A 21,913-nucleotide genomic window follows, 5' to 3' on the forward strand; every position below is an offset into this window, starting at 1 on the left:
CCTCGCCTGCACCTTTGTGGGCCTTGCCCCCATGAAAACCATTGCTCTTTTTCTCTGATTTCCACTGGTTCTCATTTCCACTCTCCTGGGGTGCTTACTTGAACGAATACAGCCAACAGTGATTTAGCTATTCATCATTAAATCTACCTAGACGACATGAAGCATTAACTAATCAGTCCTGCTGTCTTCTGGCAAAACTACTCACTGTTTCTGAATGCAAAAGTAATCCGCAGCATCTATTCTCCAATACAATCTTCTTAAACCCTTCACCACTGCCAATTTCACCTTATCATCAACAGAAAATGCGAGGTGCTCACGGAATAAGTTTGAGGCCATCTATTTGGCTTTCCTTTCAGCTCCCACCCCTTCCCTTAGCCTCAAGCCATATTTTCCCAAATGATTCGCCCCGCCCGGCTACAAATTTGCATCTTCTCGTAGTTTCTCGATTGCCACCTCCACCATGTCCTCTCCAAGCTTATCCTATCCATCAGATCCATCTTCAACTAAACCAGTCACTATCCAATTTCTCTTCCATGCCTTGTTAGGTGATCTCTTCTGGTGCTGTCTCACTCCCCCATTCAATCAGCCATCATCATTCTTCTACTTGAAATAACAAGCCGTGACCCATTTTCTTTCCCCTCTCATGTGCTTACCTGGCATTTCTCTCAACTATCCAATGTGATTGCAAGGTCCACATATTCTCCTAAATTTCCCATTGGGTTTACCAGTACCTATCTTAATTTTGATGGCCCTTGCCCACAAATAGAAACATCCCGGATTGAATTATTTTGTGGGTCAGCGGCGTTTGGGTGCACAAATGGCGAAAGGTTATTGCCCAAAGGTTAGGTGGGGTTACGGGGACAGGAGCGAGGGATTGGGCCTACGTAGGCTGACTATCAGAGCTAGGGCCAGTGCAGACTCGGTGGGCCGAATGGCCTCCTTCTGCACTGTAGGGATTCTATGATTCTATGTAACAATTAGACACTGTATTTTAAAGTAGATGTGTTTTTAATGCAGTGATCCATCGTAGAGATCTATTCTGCACAGGCAAATTGACGCTTACATTGACCATGATTCAGCATTTTGTCACATGTATTCCAGTACTTTTCCAATGGAGAAAGTACCATTATGTTTGAAAAATGCAAAACAGTGTCATTTGCTGTTATGTTCTTGTTTTCTGATTTAATTGGACTGAGAAAATGGTGTAATTTCTCCTCCAACACATATTTGCAAACACCCTGCTTTGAAATGGAAATGTGTTCTGTCAATGGAACTGACAGCTGTTCCATTATGAATTAAAAACATTCAGATCCTGTCTTTCCTTGAAAGAAATACAGGTGGCATAGCCTTGCTGCATTTACAAGACAAGGAGCACTTAAAAGTTGAAGCAGGACTCGGTGGGGCAGGTGTTTTTGCCTCATTCTCGCCCAATAGCCAGGGCATAGCAATATTAGTCAATAAAAATGCTCCTTTCAAAGTCGAGAACTGTGTGAAGGGGGGGGGGGGGGGGGGGGGTAAATATATATGATTGTTAATGGACTTTTAGATGGAGAATCTGTTTCAATAATGAACGTGTACCAAATCATTTCCCTGAATTTGTTACTAAAGTCTTCATAGACTTTACTGAATGGGCGTTGGCTAACTCCTTTGTTTGATGGGGACGTCAATTGTCACCTTAACCCCTTGGTCGACAAACTCCGAGTGATCAAAAATCCTCCCACCCAACAGCTCTAGCTTCAGTTTGTGAGGAAGTTGGGTATTGGGTATAAATAATTCACTTTTTTCTCTGCTATTTCTTCATGTCGTGTGCGATCCTGCACCTCGCGGCCTCCTGCTCTATAGGCAGTATTGTGATCGCTGACCATGTTCCTGTTTTTCTAGAGCTTTTACTTGATGGTCTTTCCCCCCTCGATCTACGTCATGGTAATTTGACGTGTCTTTGTCAGGGACAAATCCTTTACCATGTACTTTAAGGAGGAATTTGTTTATTCAGTAAATTCCCTCTGATGTAAGCCCCTCCATCCTGTGGGAAACATGCAAGGCTTATTCCTGGGGGCGAGTGATTTCATATGCGGCTAATAAAAGGCAAAAAATGCTGGTGCGGCAGCATCGCTTGGAAGTAAAACTGACCAAGGCAGAGAGGGAGTATGGTAGGAATTCTAATCGCTGTAATTGTTGAGGGAGATTAACGCAGTTTGTACAACGTTGGACGCCTTGCTGATTCAGCGGGCTGAGAGGGGTTATGAGTTTGTGAAACAAAATTTAAGTTTGGAACAAACCAAGTAGATATCTGGCCTTTTCGACTAGGAAGAGTGCTGACTCCAGGGCTAACCCTTCAGTGCTAGATCCCATAGTTAATAGAATAATTAATGCAGATGATGTCAACAAAGGGTTTTTATAGAATCATAGAATTTACAGTGCGAGGTCATTCGGCCCTTCGAGTCTGCACCAGCCCTTGGAAAGAGCACCCTACTTAAGCCCACGCCTCCACCCTATCCCCGTAACACAGTACCCCACCTACCCTTTTTGGACACGAAGGGCAATTTAGCATGGCCAATCCACCTAACCTACACATCCAGAGCACCCGGAGGAAACCCATGCCGACATGGGAAGAAAGTGTAAACTCTACAGACAGTCACCCGAAGCCGGAATTGAACCCGGTTCCCTGGCGCTGTGAGAAGCAGTGCTAATCATTGTGCTGCCCAAATGCCAAGTTATACAAAACAGGCCAGTCTGGGGATGCACTGACACTTTTGGATGCTTCTTCCTTTCCCTTAAGCTCCCAACAATCTCTGAAGACCAAAGGCTGGGCCTGAATGCTCTTATCTCTGAAAAGAAAGTGGTTTTGGCCATGAGGGACTTTCAACCTGATATGGCCACAGGGCTTGATTGTTTTGGATGTGAATAATACAAGAAATTTAAAGACTTGCTAATGGATCTGCTGATTGTATAGTTACTCATTTGAAACAGGTCTACTACATCAGATGCTCCAAGGAGCGAATAATCCTTTGAATTTGAAGGCAGGCAAGAATCCAGAAGAGAGGGCATCCTATTGGCCAATCTTGCTTCTGCATGTAGATTTGAAACTGTTGTTTAAAGTGTTGGCACAGTGCTTGGAGGGAATTCTCCCGCTGATTATCCAGGGTGATCAGATTGAGTTTATTAAAGGCCGAAATCCTTGTAACAATGTCAGATTATTGAATGTTATTCAGGTCTTTCAAAACAGGGGTTAGATGGGTTAGTGATTTCCCTAGACACAGAGAAAGTTGTTGACCGGGATGAATGGAATTATTTGTTTGCTGCAGAAATTTGGATTGGGAGAGAAGCACATTAAGTGGATACATGTACTTTATCAAGGTCCTCTGGCAGCAGTGCTTACGAACTGTTGTAGATCTGAGAATTTTAGTCTCCAGCAAGGGACTAGACAGGGGTGCCCCTTATCCCTGCTATTGTTGCAAATAGCTATTTGAGCCTCTGACGGCTAACAATTAGACAGGATCCTTTAATTTCTGGGCTACATCGTGGAGGGAAGAAGCATTAGATCACACTTTACGGGGACGACATATTGCTGTTTGTATCTAAGCCAGACGTTTCCGTTCCTGTATTGTGGTTATCCCCTTCTTTAAGCATTTGTATGAGACTCTAACAAAAATATTAAAAATAGTTCATCATTTTGAAGATCTCTATTAGATCGTCCTGGAGTTTCTTATTTTCTAGAGAAAAGGTGTCACAGTATGTTCTTTAGATTGTTCTAATAGTTAGAAGCTCTCAGTTGTGGTATAATTCTTGGATATTATTTTTTGCACCTTCTAATGTGCGTCTATGCCATCTTCATACTGGTCTTCTGTAAAATCATCAGAAACCATAATGTCAAGTCAACATGCACACTGACAGCATCCGGTTCTACCTCACCACCACCTTCCTCAACCCTTAACTGGTTGATTTGTAACAAAACTTGACCCACATCCAGTACTACACAAGTTCAAATGTCCTTCAACTGAAAACTGGGAAGTCCAAAGCCATTGTTTTCATCCCCACCAAACAAATTCCATTCCACAGCCACTGTCTTCATCCCTCTCCTTGGTCAGTTAAGCTGAACCATAACCTGCAACCTTGGTGTCATATTGGACCCTAGAATTAGCAGCTGTCCATAAATTCATTCCATCATCAAGACTGCCATTTCTATCAACATCATCATCTATCTCCAAATCCACCACCCTTTAAGTGCTCGCCAAATCCTTGTCCATGCCTTTCTTAGCTCTAGATTAGACCATCTTAAATCCTTCCATCCAACCCACCGTCCACCCTCCATAAACCTGTCAAAAACCCTGCTGCCTGCATCCTAACTCTCACTAAGTTCTGTTTGCCGAATTATATTTGGTTTTGGTCCAGCCATGATTCATGTTTCAAATTCTAATTCTTGTTTTTCAAATCCCCTCCCACAGCCTTACCCATCCCCACCTCTGCAACCTCCTCCAGCATTATAACCTTCCAAGATCTCTGTGCTCCTTCAATTCTGGTCTCTTGTGCATCCTCGATTTTAATCTCTCACCATGTTCAGCTATGCCTTCAGTTGCCTAGGTCTTAAACTCTGGAATTCCTTCCCTAAACCTCTCTGCCCTATCTCTCCTCCATGAAGACACCCCTCAAAACCAACACCTGTGACCAATCTTCTGTTTTACCATATTATGTAGATCAGTGTCAAATTTTGGTTAATAACATTCCTGTGAAGTGCCTCAGAATATTTTACTGTGTTAGAGGCACTATCTAAATGCAAGATGCAAATGGGGAGGAAGGAGAGGCAGAGATGCACTGCTCTATTTGGGTGGATGCTTTGAAGAAAAACACATACCTTAGCTCCATGCTTGTGAAGAACCTCAACAACATCATTGTGTGCTCTCTCTGAAGCCACATGTAGGGGTGTAAGAAAACTGCAAAAAATTTAACAAATGACAAAACTTTAAATTATTACATTTGATCCACTCAATAGATGCATACTTGCATCATAAAGGAAGTGTAACAATACTTAACATATATTCCCTGAAGCTTTTTAGGGATTGTGTATACATTTTAATACCTTGAGAAAGATGCTACTTCAAGTTACTGGGGTCATTTTATGCTGCAACTACGTAAAAGGCAATAATAGGTTAAGGTACAGCTTGTTTCTCAAATGGAAATTTACCAAGTTAATCCCCTTATGACACAGTGAATGTATTTAGTTAGAATAAATATCACCATTATTTACCTGAGGCTTACAACCAGTTACCTCACATGGTCAACTTATGGATCAGTCTAATAACCAGTTACATTCCAAGGTCAGTCTTAAGGGTCACAGATTTATAATTAGATCCTTTACATAGCGACCCTCAAGGGTTTTCCCGTTCGCTTTCAAGTTATGAAATCTGAAATAGTCACAGGCATCTAATAAAGGTTTTACAGCCTAACTTGAAAATAACAACTTCTGATTAACAAAAAACACTTACTCTTTATTTTTTTCATTGACATTTGCTCCTTTTCGCAAAAGCAGTTCCGTTACCTGCTTGCGCTTGGGGTGTTGCGAAGCCACAGCACAATGCTGAGAAAGAAATTCAGATATTAAGTTCCAGACACTGTTGAATTCAACTAATATAGACAATGTGAGCTGTCTTCATTCCATTAGGCACATCTATTGATTTAGTGTGTTGTAATAAGGGTATTTCTACTTTCTGCTGTGCTTGTGTGGGCTGCCAACTTGGGAAGCCTGAGCAGCTCCTCAAAGGAACTAGACACTGATGATAATAATAATAGCTTATTGTCACAAGTAGGCTTCAATGAAGTTTCTGTGAAAAGGCCCTAGTCGCCACATTCCGGCTCCTGTTCGGGGAGGCTGGTACAGGAATTGAACTCGCGCTGCTGGCATTGTTCTGCATTACAAGCCAGCTGTTTAGCCCAGGGTGAAAAAATGACAGCACAAACAACCTTGATTCAAAGGAGTGGATGACCTAACTAGATGGTTAAAACTAATTTAATTGATTTTAAACACATTCAGTAAATTAGTTAGGGTTTCTTTTTTTCCTCATTACAACTAAGGTTTGAGAAAGGACATTTTAAAATGGTATACGAGCTGGGGGGGGGGGGGGGGGGGGGGGGAGAGAGAGAGAGAGAGAGGTGGGGGTGGTATTAAGTAACTAACTCTTTGAGACCTCAAGTATGATGAGCTGAACTGTGAACCCTTTACTGCAAAAATGGAAGCTTTTGTGTGCAATCATGCATATTTCTTTTCTAAATGGAAAGAAAACACCAAAACCAGTTTTATGATTATAAATAAGCATAGGAGTTCAGATCTTTACCAGTGGAGTTTCATGGGTCTGCGGATGCTTGAAATTTATTATCTCTAAAGCAAGACTCTTTTTCACTTTTGTCAAATCTGCTTCCTTGGCAGCTTGCAGTAATGAATGTCCTTTAAATTCATCTGTTTAAAAGAAAAGGCAGCTTTCAGTATTAATTTTCCATGATTTTCTCAGCTGAAAACTATTAGGTTATTCTTTTTTAAATTCATTTTAAGAATACGCAGCACATACGCAGTACAGGGAAGAATGATAAATTTCTGTAGGACTAGACAGCCATGTAAAATTTCTGATAGCATGGATTAGAGTTCCCCCTGCTAGAAATGAATCCATCTATCCAAAGACAAGAGACAGCAATAGGGTGTTTAAATAATATTTTGTCCAGGTTTTGGAACTATAGTACAAGTATAGCGTAAATGGAAATCGTCCTTGTAACTAGAAAAAGTTGAGAATCTATTAAGGACTTATAAATTGAGAGTAAGAAAAACTGAAGCAAATCAGGTATATGCCATTTTTGATTTAAAATATCAAATACGTTCAGATAAAATATTCTCAAAGACAATAAACATCATTCAGTAAAAGTTGTGCGTGGGTTGTGTGCAGCCTTGATTACAATATCTGAATCTGTTTGTTTTATATTAATGTCTTGGCTGAGCGAGATTTATCTTTATAAATAGTTTAAAAAATGGTATGATTGGATTATCAAACATTGCAGCTATGATCTCAGGAGTAGGGAAATGTTTAGGTGGAAAATAATTTAAATAATAGCTTAGATGCTCAGTGAGGCAAATTTTCAAATGCATATGGAAACTCAAATAATAGGCAAGCAGGGATTGTGCTCTCAAATTTTCCATCTCTTTCTTGGTGAGATACTGCACTTTGTAATTCTTTCCCCCTTCTTTCATCTCACTTCCACCTAACCCACGAGGGCAAAGGCACATAAGGCTGCTTTATGCCCCTGTCCATTTACTACGATGACAAATCCAATCCTTCCATTATCGTCCCATCAGTTAACTCTCAATCGTCAGCAAAGTGATGGAAGGTGTCACAACAATGCCATTGGCACTTTCTCAGCAACAAACTGCTCCCCCCATACATCCTGCTCATGGGTGCTCAGTTTAGGTTTCACCAGGTCCACTTGGCTTCAGGTCATTACGGCCTTGGTCCAAACATGGACAAAAGAGCTGAACTCTACAGGTCAGGTGAGAGAAACTGCACTTGACATCAAGACAGCGCTTGACCAAAGGTGACATCACGGAGACCTAGTAAAATTGAAGTCCATGAGAATTGGGGAAAACTCTGCACTGGATGTAGTCATACCTAGCACAAAGGAAGATAATTGTGGTTAGAGTTCAATCATCTAGGTTCCAGGACATCACTGCAGGAGTTCCTCAGGGTAATTTCATAGGCCCAACCATCTTCATCTGCTTCATCATTAACCTTACCTCTACCACAAAGTCAGAAACGAGAATGTTTGCTAATAATTAGAGTGTACAGTAACATTTGCGATGCCAGAGACTGAAGCAGTCTATGCCTCTATGCAGCAGGACCTGGACAACACTTAGCTGAATCCTCAATATCATGGGGAGGGTTACCTGTGATCAGAAACTTAACTAGACCAGCAATATAAATACTGCTTCATAACTTCTGTGGCGTGGCAATCACAATGGGGAGGGTCAGGTGGTCAGTGAGGGTAGTTAGGGAGGGGTGGTCAGTGGGTGGTGGTGGGGAGTCAGCCAGTGAGGATAATCGAGGTCGAGGGTGGCCAGTCGGAAGGGATGGGGGTCCAGTGCTATAGTCACCCAGGAGCTAGAAGCAGTTTTAATTCTTCTCATCTTTCTTGGGTAACTATTCCAGACACTTGGAACCATCTGAAGACTGCAATTTAAATCGGAGTATCCGATGGTCCCCAGTGCAGGGCAATTGCCCAATGGAAGTTTGAACTTCCCGGGTAATTGCCTTGCAATCCTTATATGGGGACCTTTCAGCACTCCATCCACCACCTTAAATGTCCACGCACTCCGCCTTCGGCACACATTGGCAGCAGCTTACCTAGGCGCCTTTAACACTTGCAACCCATCTAGGTCGACAAAGACAGCAGATTCACGGGAACACTAGTTGCAACAGCCCCACAAAACCACACACCACCCTGACAGAATTATATTGTAATTTCTTCACTGTTGTTAGTTCAAAAGCCTGGAACTACCTCCCCATCAACAGTGGATGTATCTACACCAGATGAACTACCTTGGTTCAAGAGGCAGCGCATGACCATCCTCGTGAGGGAAATTAGGGAATAGCACCAAAACTGGCCTCTCAAGCAACGCTTACATCCCATAAATAATATGAAAAGAAATGGAGAACTTTTTAAAAATGGACTTTCTGCCGAACCAAAAAAAATGGCTGAGAGTTGGCCAGGAGTTACATTCACAAAGTAATCCTTGTTTCAGCTTCTGGGATCTCTCAGCACATTGCACGGTCCCCTTGAAATCACAAGAGACCAGGAAACTCGCACATCATAACTTGTCATGCCTACAGAGCTGCCAACAGACTTGTATCACACCTGAGACTGCTCAGACCCATTTCAAGGGAGCGCCAGAGGGGTGTCATCTACACCTGATAAGCTCACCTTGCTGGTGGAGTCAGCTGTGATAATGGTTTCCCAACACCAGACCCTCAATATGGATGGTAATGAATTGCACATTATCAGTCCTGAAATCAATACCAGCCCTAGACACCCCTTTTAAAGTCATTGCGCAGAAAGTCACATGACTCATTATAATTTTCAATTCCCATACCCTTTGAGAACTGAGAGATCCTCAGACTGCTGTTTTAACATTAATTGTACAGGATTCCTGCAACCTGGCTGAGTAATCATTTGGTTACCACCTTTCAATTCTACAACATCTGCTTTATTTTAAAAGTCTCTGATTAATGTCTGCCATGTGGTCCAAGCATAGATAATGCACCTTGCTACCGCATTATTCATTCCAAGGATTTACATATCTCCAACCAGAAACTCATCAGAACTGAACCCTGCCAGAAAAGAGACTTTGCGGACTCTGGAAATCATATGAACTAATATTCATTTCTGTAGGTTCTTGTACTGTAAAACTCCTTTTTTTATTCCCTTTTTACTGCGTGTGTGTTAGGAGTGGGAAGTTGCGGACACTCCTCACCTGGGTTATTTTTTAAAATGTGAAATAAACCAACCTGAGTTAATCAAAACACAAGTTGGCCGCGTTAAGAGGAAATAGTTACAGTTTGCCTGTCCCTCTCCTCTCTGTTAAAAATAGACAGTAAAAGAACTAGAATTTTAAATGCTGCAACTAGTTTAATATTCAAGAATGTTCACTGCAGTAAGATCTCTGTACAGTCCTGATACTTACAGGCAAGCCTCTCTTTTAACTCTGGAGTCGGAGCCATATCCATGGCACTCTTACCATGGCAGTTAACTAGCGTGGGGTCCGCACCATGGCTTAATAGAAGTGAACAGACTTCCACTCTGTTTTTAGATGCAGCTTCATGCAGTGGTGTGAACTGCCAGAGATCCATAGCATTTACACAGGCTCCATGCTAAAAGAAAAAGCACCATTCTAATAAGATTTACAACCCATCACTAATGTAATTAATACACCATCGAACAGAGTTCTTTTGTTTGGTATCTTAGCAAAACCCAAGGTAATAAAACATTTAAAAAAACATTAATTTAAAAAAAAAAAAAGAGTACCCAATTATTTATTTATTTTCCCAATTAAGGGACAATCTAGCGTGGCCAATCCATCTACCCTGCACATCTTTGGGTTGTGGGGGAGAGACCCACGCAGACGCGGGGAGAATGTGCAAACTCACACGTACAGTGACCCGGGGCCGGAATCAAACCTGTGTCCTCAGCGCCGTGAGAGACCAGTGCTAACCACTATGCCACCGTGCTGCCCCCCCAAGGCAATAAAATGATCTAGTGTTGCTGTTCCCATAATTTACAAAACTCAGTAATGTGATACTAGTTGCCACTGATTCAGTTTAATCACCAAACTTTTAAAGTGTCTAATATTACGGACTATCGCAAACAGCTTTTCCATTAAAACAAGGGCAAATTCAGCTGCATCTTAAAACAGAAAATACACCAACTTTTCTTTAGCTAGGAGATCCCAGAACTGTATAATATTAATAATCGCTTATTGTCACAAGTAGGCTTCACTGCAGTTACTGTGAAAAGCCTCTAGTCGCCACATTCCGGCGCCTGTTCGGGAAGGCTGGAACAGAAATTGAACCCACTCTGCTGGTCTTGTTCTGCATTACAAGCCAGCTGTCTTAGCCCACTGTGCTAAACCAGCCCCTACATGATAAAGAAAAAGCAGGTGCACCTATTTGACTGCTTACGAAATTAAACAAAAGCACAATATGAAGTTCTAAATCACATGCAACTTTATATTTATGATTGGAAGTCTATAAATGAATGTGGCTATTCTTACCTTAAGCAGCAGTTCAGTGACCTCGTAATGGCCATATGAACAAGCATTATGAAGAGGAACAAGTCCACTAAGGAGAGAAAGCAGAGGTCAGTGTAATGATTTTACATATTAAAAGATACAAACTAATGCACATTAACTAAAAGCAATCTTTTTGTACAGTTAGCTTATTCATTTCTTCAATTAGCCACAGGAATTCAATTCAATCACTAAGCCCCCATCTAACTTTCTCCTTATCCCTCTTCTACTGAGGCAGAAGCTTGAGTGCTGATAATCCTCTGGTATCTTACCCATGAGGGTCACAGTTTATGTGAACCATGGGCAGTCAAAGCTGGCAGGCTAGCCAACCATCTTGGACAGCAAATGCATCAAATTGCAGCCAAATCTAGTTTAACATTTTCCCCACATATTTATACACATTCAAAACTAACAAAAATACAATGCAATCAAGAATTGGTATTCTTTCCCTGGCTAAGGAAGTTAAGGCAAACTATACCATTCCAATTTTTGTGTTCAGATGTTTTCAGGCAAACGAAAGAGTGGCAAAAGCCTCAAAATAGTATGTGACAAAAGGCTGGCGGAGGACAAGAACAAAACTAAAGATTTTTACAAATATTTTAAGAGAAGGTGGCTTAGTATAATGCGTGTTCCTAATGAAGGATGCAGGTGATATTGTAATTGAATATCAGGAAATTACACAATTATAAATAGCCACTTAGTCTTTGCAATAGAGGATCAGGATAAAATAGCAAAGGTGTAAGGACAAATAAGGTAACAAACTTACTGATTGCAATACAAGCAAAAACACGGTTAAGAATAACGATATACAAATTTGCAGAATCTGATTGCATCCACTCAGTATTAAAAATTGATTTTGAGGAAATTGCTGATGCATTAGTCATGATCTTCTGTAACTCACTTGGTTTAGGAATTATCCCAATGGATTGAAAAATGAAACAGTCGCTCCATTACTTAGGGAAGGGCAAGAAAGATAAACCAGGAAAATATAGGCCTATTAGTCAAATATCAGTTGTGGGCAAGCTCCTAATATCTGTTTATTAGGGATAAAGTGAGCATTTGGACAAATACGAGCTTGGAGCGACAGGATGGATTTGGAGCAGTTAGAAAATATATGAGCTCAGAGGGTCAGCATAGATTTGTAAAGAAGTTATGTCTAACTAATCTGGTCGAATTTATTGAGATAAATAAAGAGGTAGATAAGGGGGTGTCTAGGGAAGTTACTTATAGGAACCTTCAGAAAACATTCAACATGGTTCCACATAAGAGGCCGCAAGACCAAATAATGTTTTATCAATACATAATGATCAAGAGGGTAAGGTCAATTAGAGACCAGAAAGGTAATTTGTGCATTGACTCAGAGAATGTGAACATGGGCAGCACAGTAGCATGGTGGTTAGCACAATTGCTTCACAGCTCCAGGGTCCCAGGTTCGATTCCGGCTTGGGTCACTGTCTGTGCGGAGTCTGCACATCCTCCCCGTGTGTGCGTGGGTTTCCTCCGGGTGCTCCGGTTTCCTCCCACAGTCCAAAGATGTGCAGGTTAGGTGGATTGGCCGTGATAAATTGCCCTTTGTGTCCAAAATTGCCCGTAGTGTTGGGTGGGGTTACTGGGTTATGGGGATAGGGTGGAGGTGTTGACCTTGGGTGGGGTGCTCTTTCCAAGAGCTGGTGCAGACTCGATGGGCCGAATGGCCTCCTTCTGCACTGTAAATTCTATGGTTCTCAATGAAAACAATGCATCTGGCTTCACAAAACAGGAAACAGGACGCTGACACTGCAATTAAGAAGAAATGGGTGTATTGGATGACATAAGTACAATGAGGGGGAAATATTAAAAGAGACTAGAAGTCAATGTACATTAAAAAGGACAGAGTGAACAAGGCCTGATACATGACGCGATATGGCCCACAGAGCTTTGATCGAGTTGCGGTTTACGAAGGGTGGAGGATGAGAGGCTGACCAAAGGTACATAGAGGGGATGGTTGAGCCCACTGTGAGTGTGATGTTCAGCAGCAGTTTGGTTGAGGTTGGTGCAGCTGGAAACAGGTGATCTTTGCACTGAAAAGGATATCATAAAATTATAGGATGATTACAATGCAGTAATTCATGCCAATGCCACCCCTCTGCAAGAATAACAGTGAGTCCCACTCCCATGTTTTTTCCATGTAGCCATGACTTTTTTTGTCTCTTCAGATAATTTCCAATTTAAAAACCATGATTGAATCTCCCTTCACAGTACAGATCCTAACCACATGCTACGTAAGAAATGTTTACCTCGTGTCACCTTAAATCAGTGTCCTCAGGTCTTCAGCCCTTCTGCCAATGGAATCAGTTTCTTTCTATCTAGTCTGTCTATGCTCATTTGAACATCTCTATTAAATCTCCTCTGAGCCTTCTCTTTGCGAAGAACATTTTCAGCTTCTCCAATCTGTCCACATAACCGAAGACTCTTATCCCTGGAATCATTCTCATGAATATTTTCGGTGCTTGTGCTGATGCCTTCACATCCCACCTGAGGTGTTGCATCCAGAATTGGACACAATGCTCCAGTTGAGCCTGAACCAGTGCCATGTAAAGGTTTACCATAACTTCCTTGCTTTTATACTCTATGCCCTTATTTATAAAACCCTGGATTCCCATTGCCTTAACTATTTTCACAACCTGTCCTGCCATCTTCATCGATTTGTGCACATATGCCCCAAGGTCCCATTGCTCCTGTACTCTTTTTTATAATCATATCCTTTATTTTTATATTGCTTCTCCTTGTTCTTCCTACCAAAGTTCATCACTACCCTCCTCATAGTTCACAGTAAATCCAAGTTTTGTGTCATTTGCAAAGTTTGAAATTGTGCCCTGCACATCCAAGGGTAAATCATTAATATAGATCAAGAAAAGCAGTGGTCCTTTTCGGAACTCTAGCAAGCCCCTTTTGTCTGAAAAAACAATTGTTCACCATGACTGTTTCCTGTCGCTCTGCCAATTTTGTATCCATCTGCTGCTGTCCTTTGAACTTCAAATTTGCTGACAAACTTGTTATGCAACATTTTATCAAAGGCCTTTGGAAGACCACAACAGCAACCATATTACCCTTATTAACCCTCTGTTACCATAAAAACTTTAAGTTAGCTGAACTTGACTTGTTTTAATAAATCAGACAAATCGGATTTTCCTTGAATGAATCCACATTTTCCCAGATGACTGTTACTTCGGTCTTAGTTTTAAACCAGCAAGGTTATAGTGACTGGCCTGTAACTGGTTATACTTCTTTTGAACATTTGCAAATCTCTAGTCCTCTTGCCACTATGCCTATATCAAAAGAGGATTGGAACATTATTGACAGCACCTCTGCAATTTCTACCAATAGGTCCCTCAGCATCCACAAATGCATCTTATTCAGTGACTTTATCAGTTCATCCACCCATTCAAATACTACCAATTTATAGCCCATCCAGTTCTCAACTATTTCCTCTTTTACTAGGACTTTGACAGCATCTTCTTAGTGAAAGACAGGTGAAAAATACCTGAGTCATATCCTCTGCCTCCATGCATAAATTCCCTTTTTGGTCTATCGGGTTTATCCCTTCTTTTATTATTTATATGCCTACAGAAAATGTTTGAATTCCCTTTCATTTTAGCTGCCAGTCTCTTCTCTCACTGCTTCTCATCACTTTTTTCATGTCTCCTCTGAGCCTGAGCTTTTCACATTCAGCCTTGTTCACACTTGTGTTAATAACCTGACACCGTTTCACCTTTCCCACTGATGGGAATGCACCTCAACTATACTCAAACCATCTTCCTCTTCCACTTCTCTCTGGGATAGAGAATGCCAAAGACTAACGATCCACTGAGATACAAATCTTTTGTAAATTTCTCCATTTTAATTGCTCTGTACTTGTTGAACCTATCAAATTTCCTTCCACATTTGTTCCTCCGAATCTTTCCCACTAGTCAGCTGTCTATAGAATACTCCTGGTACTACAATGGCATCTCCATTGTTTCTTAGATCCAACCAAATAGATTCTGATGTCGGTCTGTCTGTCTGTCTCTCTCCAGCACTGTAACATTATCTTTAATACTACTAAACTTCCTCCCCTTCCCCATATTTTTCTGAATATCTTGTAGGCAGGAACCCACTGAGAACATAGAACAGCACAGAACAGGCCCTTCGGCCCTCGAGTAAAGAACCTACCTTGGACATCCCTCCTATATCTCCCACCCTGAACCTTATAGATATGCCCCCTTGTAACAGCTACATCCACCCGAGGATATAGTCTCTGAACGCTCACTCTATCTATCCCCCTCATCATCTTATAAACCTCTATTAAGTCGCCTCTCATCCTCCTCTGCTCCAAAGAGAAAAGCCCTAGCTCCCTCAACCTTTCCCCATAAGACCTAAACTCCAAACCAGGCAGCATCCTGGTAAATCTCCTTTGCACCCTTTCCAATGCTTCCACATCCTTCCTATAGTGAGGTGACCAGAACTGTACACAATACTCCAAATGTGGTCTCACCAGGGTCATGTACAGTTCCAGCATAACCCCACGGCTCTTAAACTCAAGCCCCCTGTTTATAAACGCTAACACACTATAGGCCTTCTTCACGGCTCTGTCCACTTGAGTGGCAACCTTCAGATATCTATGGACATAAACCCCAAGATCTCTCTGTTCCTCCACATTCCTCAGAACCCTACCATTGACTCTGTAATCCGCATTAAAATTTTTCCTACCAAAATGAATCACCTCGCACTTATCATGGTTAAACTCCATCTGCTATTTTTCGGCCCAGCTCTGCATCCTATCAATGTCTCTTTGCAGCCTGCAACAGCCCTCCACCTCATCCACTACTCCACCAATCTTGGTGTCGTCAGCAACTTTACTGACCCACCCTTCAGCCCCCTCCTCCAAGTCATTGATAAAAATCACAAATAGCAGAGGACCCTGCACTGATCCGTGTGGTACACCCGCTGGTAACTGGCCTCCAGCCTGAAAATTTTCCATCCATCACCACTCTCTGTCTTCTATGTGATAGCCAGTTACCTATCCAATCGGCCAAATTTCCCTCTATCCCACACCTCCTTACTTTCTTCATGGGGAACCTTATCAAACACCTTACTAAAATCCATGTATACGACATCAACTGCTCTACCTTCATCTACACACCTAGTAACCTCCTCAAACAATTCAATCAAATTTGTGAAGCAAGACTTCACGAATCCGTGTTGACTATCCCGGATTAAGCTGCATCTTTCCAAATGGTCATAAATCCTATCCTTCAGGACCTTTTCCATTAACTTACCGACCACCGAAGTAAGACTAACTGGCCTATAATTACCAGAGTCATTCCTATTCCCTTTATTGAACAGAGGAACAGCATTCGCCACTCTCCAGTCCTCTGGCACTATCCCAGTGGACAATGAGGACCCAAAGATCAAAGCCAAAGGCTCTGCAATCTCATTGCTTACCTCCCAAAGAATCCTAGGATATATCCCATCTGGCCCAGGGGACTTGTCGACCCTAAAGTTTTTCAAAATTGCTAATACATCCTTCCTCAGAACACCTACCTCCTCTAGCCTACCCGCCTGTATCTCACACTCATCCTCAAAAACATGGCCCCTCTCCTTGGTGAACACTGAAGAAAAGTATTCATTCAACGCCTCTTCTGACTCCATGCATAAGTTCCCACTACTGTCCTTGACCGGCCCTAACCTCGCCCCGGTCATTCTTTTATTTCTCACATAAGAGTAAAAAGTCTTGGGGTTTTCCTTGATCCGACCCGTCAAGGACTTCTCATGCCCCCTCCTAGCTCTCCGAAGCCCTTTTTTTTTTAGCTCATTCCTTGCTACCTTGTAACCCTCAAGCTACCCAACTGTACCTTGTTTTCTCATCCTTATATATGCTTCTTTTTTCCTCTTGACAAGACATTCAACCTCTTTTGTGAACCATGGTTCCCTCACACGGCCATTTCCTCCCTGCCTGACAGGGACATACCTATCAAGGACACGCAGTATTTGTTCCTTGAACAAGCTCCACTTTTCATTTGTGCCTATCCCTGACAGTTTCTGTTCCCATCTTATGCTGCCTAATTCTTGCCTAATCGCATCATAATTACCCCTCCCCCAATTATAAACCTTGCCCTGCCGTATGGCCCTATCACTCTCCATTGCAATAGTGAAAGACACCGAATTGTGGTCACTATCTCCAACGTGCTCTCCCACAGACAAATCTAACACTTGGCCCGGTTCATTACCCAGTACCAGATCCAATGTGGCCCACCTCTTGTCGGCCTAGCCATATATTGTGTCAGGAAAATCTCCTGCGCACACTGTACGAATTGTTCGACCTATAGAGGTTCCAATCAATATGTGGAAAGTAAAAGTCACCCATGACAACTACCCTGTGACCTCCACACCTATCCATGATCTGTTTTACAATTTCTTCCTCCACATCTCTATTACTATTTGGGGCCTATAGAAAACCCCTAACAACGTGACCGCTCCTTTCCCATTTCTAACTTCAGCCCATATTACCTCAGTTGGTAGATCCCCCTCGAACTGCCTTTCTGCAGCCGTTAAACTATCCTTGATTAACAATGCGACTCCTCCACCTCTTTTACCACCTTCCCTGCTCTTACTGAAACATCAATACCCCGGAACTTCCAACAACCATTCCTTTCCCTGTTCTAACCATGTCTCCGTAATGCCCACAACATCGTAGTCCCAGGTACCAATCCACGCTCCAAGTTCATCTACCTTATTCCGGATGCTCCTTGCATTGAAGTAGACACACTTCAACCCATCTTCCTGTCTACCGGTACACGCCTGCGACCTTTATACCCTCCTCAGTACCTCACTACTCTCAACACTGGCTTCTGGACTACAGCTCGTTTTCCCACCCCGACAAATTAGCTTAAATCCCGCCGAAGAGCCGTAGCAAATTTCCCTCCCAGTCCTGCTTTTAAGCCAGATCTGTTACTGCCCCAACATTGCATTCCCATGAGTCTATCTGCATCTGCAGATCGATAACATTAACACCAGACTCTGTACATTCACATAGATTGTAAACGCAATTTAGAACTTACTGCATTCCTTATTTCTCTGACCTCATTTAAAGCCTTACTCCATAGAATCCCTACAGCGCAGGAGGCCATTCGGCCCATCGGGTCTGCACCGACCATCTGAAAGAACACCCTACCTAGGTCCACTCCCTTGCCCTATCCCTGCAACTCTGTAACCTGCATATCTTTGGAATCTAGGGAGAAATGTTTTCTTACTTTAGTGCTATCTGTCTTTCCCAGTATCTTGTGCACCTTGTTCTCCCTTTTTCATATTACATCCCCTGCCTAGTTAATTCAAACGCTCCTCGTTACAACTCGCAAACTGCCCCACAAGGACATCAGTTCCGATGGCTCTGTTGAATGCAACCCAGCTGCCCTGTAGAGGTCCCACCTTCCCCTGAACTGATCAAAATGTCCAAAGAATCTAAAGTCCTCCCCTCCTGCACCATATCTCCAGCCATGTATCTATCTGTTCTATCCTCCAATTTCTACATTCATTAGCTTGTGGCACCAGGGGTAATCTGGAGGTTACTATCTTTTAGGTCCTGTTTGCTGGACTCCTTCCTTGCTCCCTAAAACCAGCCTCCAGGACCTCCTCCCTCTTTCTACCATATTGTTGACATTAGCACACTTGGCTAAATCACTGGCTTTGAAAGCAGACCGAGGCAGGCCAGCCGCACGGTTCAATTCCCGTACCAGCCTCCCCGAACAGATGCCGGAATGTGGCGACTAGGGGCTTTTCACAGTAACTTCATTTGAAGCCTACTTGTGACAATAAGCGATTTTCATTTAATTTCAACTCATTGGTGAGTAGCTGGTGAGTATTTATTAAAGTCTTGTTTATTTCTGTTAATTCAATCAGTAATCTAATAGAGGAATGGCAACATCTCAGTCCTATCGAGTTCACATTTTGTGCCTTGTTGGAACTCGAAGACGTTTCTCATGTCTTGGGCAACTTGCTAGCTGGTGACCTTTGTTGCTCTTTTTAACCTTAGTTTATTAGCTCTGATTATGTCACCTTTGCTCACGAGTCGCCAGGTATCTTTCTGATACCGCCACGTGGTTCAAGCTCGAGTTATGATTAATAAGTCAGCACACTGCCTAGTAAGATTGAAATCAACGGTCATTTATTATGTACAGCAAGTAATGCTTACACAATAATCCTACTATCTATATAGAAACCTATCACTACTGGCCAATACTTAACTTTAGGAAGGGCCCACCAGGTCAAGGAAACGAATGGCTTATCGAATCGGATCTGGCCCGCGGGATTCAAAAAGGTTGATACAGGTCGATGGCTAGGAGTCTTTATCGGGTAGCGATCGCTGGAGTCAAACTTACTGTTTCTGGTTGATGTTCTTGCGAAGGTCTCGAGCAGGAGAAGGGAGAGAGAGAGAGATCTGAACTTGGCCCCTCACCTTATAGGGACCAGGGGCTTCCCGCCTCTCGGGGCGGCCCTTGACCCTGAGTCCCAAGTGATTGGACTTGTTCCCTGCTCACTGGGTTCGATATATCCAATAACGGGGCGATTCCCCGATCGGGGGGTGTCGTTCACCTGTTTTTGTTTCGGCCACTACAGGCGCCGACAGGTCTGGCCCGGCATTCAATTGCTAATATGTTGCAATTGTTCCCGGGGATAGCCGATTAAACTGCAGATGTCTGGGTTGATGTGCTGCTAATGGTCTTGAGTATCGATCTGGCCGACTTCCCCAGAGCCGAATATGCTATTCTGTCTGCAGCTGTCCGTTTGTGTCCTGTTGGCTGCTTTTCCCATCAGCCTTTCCGGTTAGCCATTTTAAATCGGGTTTTGGCCAAATTAATAGGGAATCAGCCATTTTAGGTGGCTACACCTTCCACTCTCAGAGTGCTCTGTTGCTGTTCAGTGACATCCTTGACTCTGGCACCAGGGAGCCAACATACCACCTTGGATACCTGTCTGTTGTCCTAACTCTCTAATCTCATATCACTCATCTCATATCACAGGGCAGCACGGTAGCACGGTGGTTAGCACAATTGCTTCACAGCTCCAGGGTCCCAAGTTCGATTCCTGGCTTGGTTCACTGTCTGTGCGGAGTCTGCACGTTCTCCGCGTGTGTGCGTGGGTTTCCTCCGGGTGCTCCGGTTTCCTCCCACAGTCCAAAGATGTGCAGGTTAGGTGAATTGGTCATGCTAAATTGCCCTAAGTGTCCAAAATTGCCCTTAGTGTTGGGTTGGGTTATGGGGATAGGGTGGAGGTGTGGGCTTGATGGGGTACTCTTTCAGAGGGCCGGCACAGACTCGAAGGGCTGAATGGCCTCCTTCTGCACTGTAAATTCTATGATTCTTGCTTTTCCAATCTTCCTCCCGCCTCTTCCCATACAACTGAGCCAGCCAATGTGCCATGGACTTGGCTCTGTCTGTACTCCCCGAATGAACGATCATTCTCAACTGAATACTGAAGTATTCAGAACTGAATATCCATAAGAAAACCAGATACACTCAGGCGACTACTTGATTGGCTGATGGTCTCTCAAAAGCACTTGAATATTATCCTTAATCAATACTGCTACCCTTTTTCCTTTCTTTCCTTCCCCATCTTTCCTGACTACCTTGTATCCAGGAACTTTTAGTACATAGTATTTTGCGTTAGGTCTCCATTATCGCCACATCATATTCCCCAAAGTCTATCTGTGCCTGCAGTTGAATTTTATTTGTGGTACTCAGTGAAGTCACATACATGTATTGTAAATCTAATTTAGACATTCTTGCATTTCTTCTTACTTTTGACCCCACTCATTCGACGTGAACTCTCTTCAACTGAGGTGACCACATCCAGAAACATTTTAAAAAACTTAGCCTTGCAGATGCACCACTGTGACTCTAGCTGCTGCTCCAGCTCTGGAATCCAGAGCTTGAGCTGCTGCAGCTGACCACATTTCCTGCACAAGTTGCCCAAGACATGAGAAACGTCTTAAGAGTTCCAACAAGGCACAAAATGTGTACTCGATAGGACTGGGATGTTGCTATTCCTCTATTAGATTACTGATTGAATTAACAGAAATAAACAAGACTTTAATAAATACTCACCAGCTACTCACCAATCAGTTGCTTGACTTGTGCTGACATCAGTTTATATTACAGGGAGGTTAACTTAAACATTTTTACTTATCTACAGTCCTAACATTTTAATATACTGAAAATATTTGAAGGCCTTAGCGTTAATCTTCTTTGTTATTTTAATTAATCAGACCCAGGCGATAAAGTTAATATAACACTGATGTAAGTATATAAATTATCAAATTGGCGTTTAGCTTTTATGATAATTTTACTTTCTAGTTGATTCATTTAAATTAAATTGAAATTAAACAATTACCAGTATACTCACAATGTGTGATTCCTTGAGCTATGACATCAATTGACAATATTTATTCCTATTTGATTCGGACTCAGCCACAGAAGCAGCCTACTCCTGGCCTCACCGTTTATGCTGCTCGGCTCTGCTCCTGCCTAGTCATTTATTCTGCTCCACTCGGTTTCCGGCCATGCCTTTATGCTGCTCCTCTCCCAGCCTTGCCTTTTATGCTGCTCTCTGCACCCGGCATCGCCTTGTGTTGCTTCGTTTCAGGCCTCACCTTTTATGTTGCTCTGCCCTGCTCCTTTTATAAAGTTCAGAAGCTTAACTCAGAATCAAGAAAGATATCTGGTTCATTGACCAGGCAGCATGGATGCAATCAGTGGTAACGGGATGGAGCAGGTGCCGATGGTGCTGGCCGTTTGACTGTAAGAAACTGTGGAACATCCAAGGCTAGATGCTGGAAAAGTAATCTTTCTGCACAAATCCAACCATGGCACAGATGGCACTTGACAAAATTCGATCTTTACCGTTGGAATTTTCAAAGTTCTACCATTATACATAAAGGTGCAGCAACACAAGAGGAATTGCACATCTATTAATGACTGCCAGGCGTTTAAAATCACATAGATTATGGGCGAGATTCTCCATTTGGGAGACTATGTTCTCTCGCCGGAGAATTGCAATCAATTTCGTATCCTTGCCATGCAA

At 42.7% G+C, this 21,913-nt stretch overlaps 1 protein-coding gene across 3 annotated transcripts in view; it reads right to left on the reverse strand.

Moving 5' to 3' along the window:
- Nucleotides 1–21,913, reverse strand: part of LOC140429706 (poly [ADP-ribose] polymerase tankyrase-1) — a 204,039-nt gene that overhangs the window by 47,681 nt on the left and 134,445 nt on the right. For all 3 annotated transcript variants that reach the window (XM_072517034.1, XM_072517033.1, XM_072517032.1), the window contains 5 exons: nucleotides 10,802–10,868; nucleotides 9,716–9,902; nucleotides 6,330–6,451; nucleotides 5,484–5,575; nucleotides 4,853–4,931 (listed from right to left, as the gene is read on the reverse strand). In XM_072517034.1, the coding sequence (XP_072373135.1) occupies nucleotides 4,853–4,931; nucleotides 5,484–5,575; nucleotides 6,330–6,451; nucleotides 9,716–9,902; nucleotides 10,802–10,868 (547 nt within the window). The remainder of the gene's footprint in view (nucleotides 1–4,852; nucleotides 4,932–5,483; nucleotides 5,576–6,329; nucleotides 6,452–9,715; nucleotides 9,903–10,801; nucleotides 10,869–21,913) is intronic.

Source organism: Scyliorhinus torazame, chromosome 9 (genome assembly GCF_047496885.1).
Source record: "Scyliorhinus torazame isolate Kashiwa2021f chromosome 9, sScyTor2.1, whole genome shotgun sequence".
NCBI lineage: Eukaryota > Metazoa > Chordata > Chondrichthyes > Carcharhiniformes > Scyliorhinidae > Scyliorhinus > Scyliorhinus torazame.